At 58.2% G+C, this 5659-nt stretch overlaps 1 protein-coding gene across 1 annotated transcript; it reads right to left on the reverse strand.

The window, feature by feature from the left end:
• Positions 1–518: 518 nt before the first annotated feature.
• On the reverse strand, positions 519–4668 carry LOC133362130 (uncharacterized). Its single transcript, XM_061581113.1, has 2 exons — positions 4598–4668; positions 519–1570 (listed from the first exon to the last, which is right to left on the reverse strand). Exon 2 carries the CDS (start codon positions 1563–1565, stop codon positions 570–572), a length of 996 nt encoding a protein of 331 aa, XP_061437097.1. The 5' UTR covers positions 1566–1570; positions 4598–4668; the 3' UTR covers positions 519–569.
• Positions 4669–5659: the final 991 nt, after the last annotated feature.

Raw genomic sequence — 5659 nt, forward strand, 5'->3', positions numbered from 1 at the left:
GTGCCGCGTGCCGAGGCAGCTTAAATACCCCCCCCCCCTCCCCCCTTCGCAGAGTGTTCGGGCCTTAGAGCTGGGCCAGGCTGATATATTTTAGTGCAAATATTACCGTCCGCCCACGCGGCGCTATGTTTAGTTTTTTTTTTCTCTCTTTCCGCAAAACGACATCACACTCGCGAGGCCCCACAACCCCGCAGTTGAAATCACACTCGACTGGGGGCGGCGGGGCGGCAGAGTCCCGGATTCTAACGCAGGAGTTCAGCCGTGTCCACCGTGAACCTGCCTTGCAGGAAAGTGAGGCACTCAGTGATGCAGGCTCAGGGTGTCCGGCACGGCCGCCGGCGAGTCCGTCCGCAGGGGAGGGGAGCGCGACAGAGCCCCGGCGAGAGTTTGATCCTGGACCCTCAGCGGACGCGGCCATTGTTGAATCCTCCTTCGAAAGGAGACCCACGGGCGAGTCCTCGTCGCTTGAATCCGAGTCCTCGTCGGCTCGGCCGTCACCGGTCACGGACCCCCCCCCTCTCTCTCTCCCGTGACCGGGGGACGAAGCCACGCCAATACGCGGAGGCCGGTCACCGCAAATCGACGAACATTTCTCCGCACTCCGTGAAGCGAATGTCCACCGCCTTGGGCGAATCGGCCCCCTCCTGCTCCTCCTCCCCCCGCGGGCAAACGCAGCGCCCGATGGCGCGCCGCCAGAATGACGAGGGCCCGCCGTTGGCGTCCGTGGCCGGGCCTTCCCGCGCGGCGTCGCGATCGTCGCCGTCTTCATCGTGGTCGTCGTCGTAGCGGCGCCCCCCCCCCAGGTTCATGGCCGCCATGTAGCGGCCGACGCTCGTCTGCTTGCGGTCGACCGTCGCGGTCGTCGTCTCGGTGGCGGCGGGCGGCGGCCGCGACCCCGGCGTCATCGCCGTCGTCGCCGTCGTCGCCGTCGTCGTCTGAGAAAGCAGATCCGGCAGCCGCCTCGCCGCTGCCGCCGGCACCGGCACCGCCGCTCGCCAATCGGGCGTTTCGCGGTAGCTCCACTCGTGGGCGGCGTTGGTCGTGCCGGTCTGGCCTGGCGGGCGGCTGCGGCGCTTCGTGTGGGGTTTGCGGATGGTGCACACGCGCTCCAGCAGCGAGAGGAGTTGCTCGGGCTTGACCTGCCGGCGCTTCTGCTGGTCCCGATACTGCCGCTGATACTGCCGGTGCTGCCACTGCTGGAGCAGCTGCTGGTGCTGATGCTGGCGCTGGTGCTGTTGTACGTTGTGAGCGTCCATCACAGACATCGATTTAATCTGCTGGTCTTGAGAATCGACCACCGCCAGCGACGGCGGCGGCGGCAGTGGCGGTTGCGGAGGAGACACCGGTGGCTGCGTCTGATGCGGAGACTCAGGAGGCCAGTTGTCGTAGCAGCTGCAGCACCTGAAAGTTTCGCAGGGTTCAGGTTGGACTCCAGCCGAGCTCGGAGCTTCGGCGGGCGAGGAGCCGATGCCGTAGCTCCTGGAGTGAGCGTCGTCCAACGGCACGGGGGGGAAGGGCAGGAGGCCGCATATCCTGGGTTGCGACACGAGGTTCGGAGCGTTCATGGTTGCTGCGAGACAGAGGGGAGAGAGAGGAGGGAGACGTTCAAAATTTGAGGCAAGCGTGGGAAGGCGAGAAGGCCCCGGTGGATTAAACATCGATACGGAAGGTCGATCTCGAATTGCGATCGAACGTGTGGCAACACCACCACCACCACCACGAGTTGTAATCTTTTGATGCCACCGTCCGCCAAGAAATTATTCCAGAAACGAATCGAGGCAACCGTCCGACCAAGTCGTAGTCCGCGAGCACAAACTTTGCTGCCTTTGTAACACGGAGCCAGCCAATCTCCACCAGGGCCGGGTCGCCGCTCTACGGCGAGGGACTGCGTGAAGCCTCGTCGTGGTTCAGACGCTCGTGTCATCGCTCCGTCATCCGACCCGCTTCGGCATCGCGAGGACTGATTTTTGACCCGCCACCGCCACCACCACCACCACCACCGCCGCTGCCGCCACCACCACCGCCACCACCACCGCCACCACCACCACCACCACCGCCACCACCACCGCCACCACCACCCCGCAAGATTTTCTGAGCGGGGTTTGTGAGTCGCGGGAAAGTAAATGATTGCGAAAATGTTGCCGTTTTTGTATGCCGGTGTACCGCCAATAACGTTCATTTCACAGGTTACCGGCATTGGGCTCAAGCGAGCCGCCCTGCTGATGAAACACCGGATGTCAAAACGGGTGCCAGAGTTTTGCTTGCTTTGTCGAAACAATTCTGCCGGAACGATGATGGGCTTGCGTAAGAAACACCCTTTAATTGTTTTAACCCAGAGGGACAGATTTGCCAAAGAGGCGAGTTGTCTGCTAATGTTACGCTTCAAACTAAATGTAAGAAGAAGTATGTTACCAGGTGAGGCCCACTGAGCACGGCAGCTCTTTGTCAGAAGCCACCTGGCGATCACAAAGGAGAGCTCAACTAGATGGCCTATCATCATCGTCATCATCACGTGCACATTTATAGCAGCAGCTAAATACTTTGAATGTGTCTCTTGTATATATGGCTGAGCGCTGTCCCCTTGCGTGCGTGCGTGCGTGTGTTGTGTTGAGTTTTATCCTGCGGGGTGCTGAAGTGGTTAGCGCTGCGCTACGAACCCGGCGACCCGAGTTCGATTCCCGCACACGGCTACCAATTCCCGGTGACGATTATCTGAAACGGTCATGGGCCTCCCCTAGGTCGACTCAGCCTCAAATGAGTACATGGTATGGTTTGTAAACATCGCCACTGGGGAGACAAAGGCGGCCGGGCGTGGTACTGCACTTGCCCCAACAGTCTGCTAAGGCTATACGGGGATCTTTGTTGCCTCCGCTCTGCATCCCAAGTCTCGGTGAGACTTTCCACACAGACACGCAAGTACGTGTAGAGCGCGAAAGAAGTTCAACATACATACACACCACGGCAAATACAAAAATCCCCCGTGTAGCCTTAACAGGCTGTAGGGGCAAGTGCTGTTAGCGAGTCGCACGGCACCCTTGAAGGCTACCGGCCCTGTGGCACACGAGGGGGGTGGGTGGCCAACACCACGCCCGGCCGCCTTTGTCTCTCCCAGTGGCGATGTCGGCCCGCCGGCTTCGTAGCGCAGCGTAGCGCTAACCGCTGCGCCACCGCTCCCCCCACGACACAGCCTTTTGGGGCGAGCGCTGTTAGCGAGCCCCTATTAAGGTTGGCATGGCACAGGAAGCGCACGGGGTGTGGCGATCAACCACACCCAGCCGCCTTTTTCTCCCCCAGCGCTGGTTTAGTTTTATTTCTTTATTTTACACGCCACGCCATGTACTCGTTTAAGGCCGAGTCGACCTACGGAGAGAATCTGGGCCGGTTCCTACGCCTCTCGCCACCACCCACTGAACGTATCCCTCCGTTGACCCTCGGCGTTACCGGCATGCTGCCCCCATTGAGGCCGCACAGAAGGTTCGATCCCACTCAAACACGAACTCGGGCCCCCCACCCCCCCACCCCCCCCCCCCCCCACTTTGGTTCACGGCGCAGCGAGCGAACCCCACAGCGCCCGTCACTCCCTCCGCAAACAGAGGCAGCGACACACAGACAAATACTCCCCCGTGGAGCCCTTCACGGACTGTTAGAGGCTTCGCGAAGTTCCGGTGCGAAACACGGGAGGGGGGTGGGGGGGGGGGTGATGTGGCCGGCACTGCTCCGGGCCGCCTTTGTCTCCCTCGTGGCGAGGTTTACTCGTTTGAGGCCGAGTCGACCGTAGGGCAGGCCAAGAACCGGTTCAGGTAAACCGTGACCGCCGTTTGGCTGTGGCCGTGAGCGGCACGCGAACTCGGGTGGCCGGATGCCATAGCGCAGCCGAAGCGTTAACTATTTTTTCAAAATAAAATGTACCAGGCGAAGCCCACTGAGCTATGTAACTCTTGAATCAGAAGCGAACCTGCTCATCACAAATGATAGCAGCTGGACGAAGTGACCTATCGTCACGTGGACATTCATAGCAGCAGCCAAACTAACTCGCAACGCACGCGGGGTGATGTCGATTCTGGAGGGGAACCCCCGGAGGAGAGAGACACGCAAACTCCCAAATAGACAGCGAGCAGGCCGTCCAGGGTCGGGATCGAACCCACGACCTCCTGTAGACCAGGCGAGGTAGTTAACATCTCCTAGCCACCGTGATGATGATGAGAGAGAGACACGCAAACTCCAAACAGACAGCAGCTGGCATCCTCAGGGTCGGGATCAAACCCACGACCTCCTGTATACCAGGCGAGGTAGTTAACATCTCCTAGCCACCGTGATGATGATGAGAGACAGACACCGCAAACTCCCAAATATACAACGAGCAGGCGTCCAGGGTCGGGATCAAACCCACGACCTCCTGTAGACCAGGCGAGGTAGTTAACATCTCCTAGCCACCGTGATAATGATGAGAGAGAGAGAGAGAGACACGCAAACTCCCAAATATACAGCGAGCATGCGTCCAGGGTCGGGACCTCCTGTACACCAGGCGAGGTAGTTAAAATCTCGCCCACCTGTAACACACACACACGAGTAGCGATGAACACACAAGACGCCGTACCTCTATTGTTTGCGTGGTTGTCTCTCTCTCTGCCTTGAGAGTTGCCTCCAAGAGTCGAGCGGCTCACGTCGGCATCGTGACTCGTGTGGCCTCTTCGGGTCCGTTTCAGTGCCCTTAAGCGATTGGCATCACGTCAATCATTAACCACCGCCCCTCCGCCACCGTCAATAAACAATGATCGCAGGAGGTTCACACACTTGCAGGTGTACTGTACAAGCAGGTACGGTGGCCGGTGAAACATTTTAAATTCAAACAAATCAATTGAGTAGCCACAAGCTTTAAAAAAAACGGCACGGGTGAAAAAACTCGGGAGAGATAACACAAAAATACGGGGCGCAACAGATCGCGATGTGTTTATTTATTGTAATATAATCGTCGTCGTCTCGGGTTTATCATTTTGTTTCGCTCAGAGCTCTATATAACTGTGAGCAAGGGGCACTTGTAACTGTGGAGACAGTCCTGTGTCCATTGTGACATTGGCGTGTTTCCCACGATCGTACAGGGACTGCGGACAAAGACAAAGATCCCCTCCCCCGTGTAGCCTTAACATACTGTCGGGGCAAGTGCTGTTAGCGAGTAGCAGCGCCTACGAGGGGGTGGGTGGGTGGCCAGTACAGGACACACATACACACAAGGTAAAGACACACATACACAAGGTAAAGACACACACACAAGGTAAAAAGACACACACAAGGTAAAAACACACATATACACAAGGTAAAGACACACACACACACAAGGTAAAGACACACACAAGGTAAAGACACACACAAGATAAAGACACACACAAGATAAACACACACACACACACCCCTTACAGATCCGAATGGACAGGCGCTGTTAGCGAGCACCTGTTAGGGTGAGCGTGGCTTAGCAGCGGTGGTGTGGCCGATAACCAGCCCTCACCCGCCTTTGTCTCCCCCCGGTGCTGTCGGCTTCTTTCACTAACCTCAACCAGGTACTATCATTTGAGGCCGAGTCGACCTAGAGGGGGAGTCAGTCCCCGTTCGTGTTGTCCGTGCATCTGGGAATCAGAATCAAGTGCTTTTTTTTGGCACGGGT

Source organism: Lethenteron reissneri, chromosome 1 (genome assembly GCF_015708825.2).
Source record: "Lethenteron reissneri isolate LAM-NWPU_2019-01 chromosome 1, ASM1570882v1, whole genome shotgun sequence".
Classification (NCBI taxonomy): Eukaryota; Metazoa; Chordata; class Hyperoartia; order Petromyzontiformes; family Petromyzontidae; genus Lethenteron; species Lethenteron reissneri.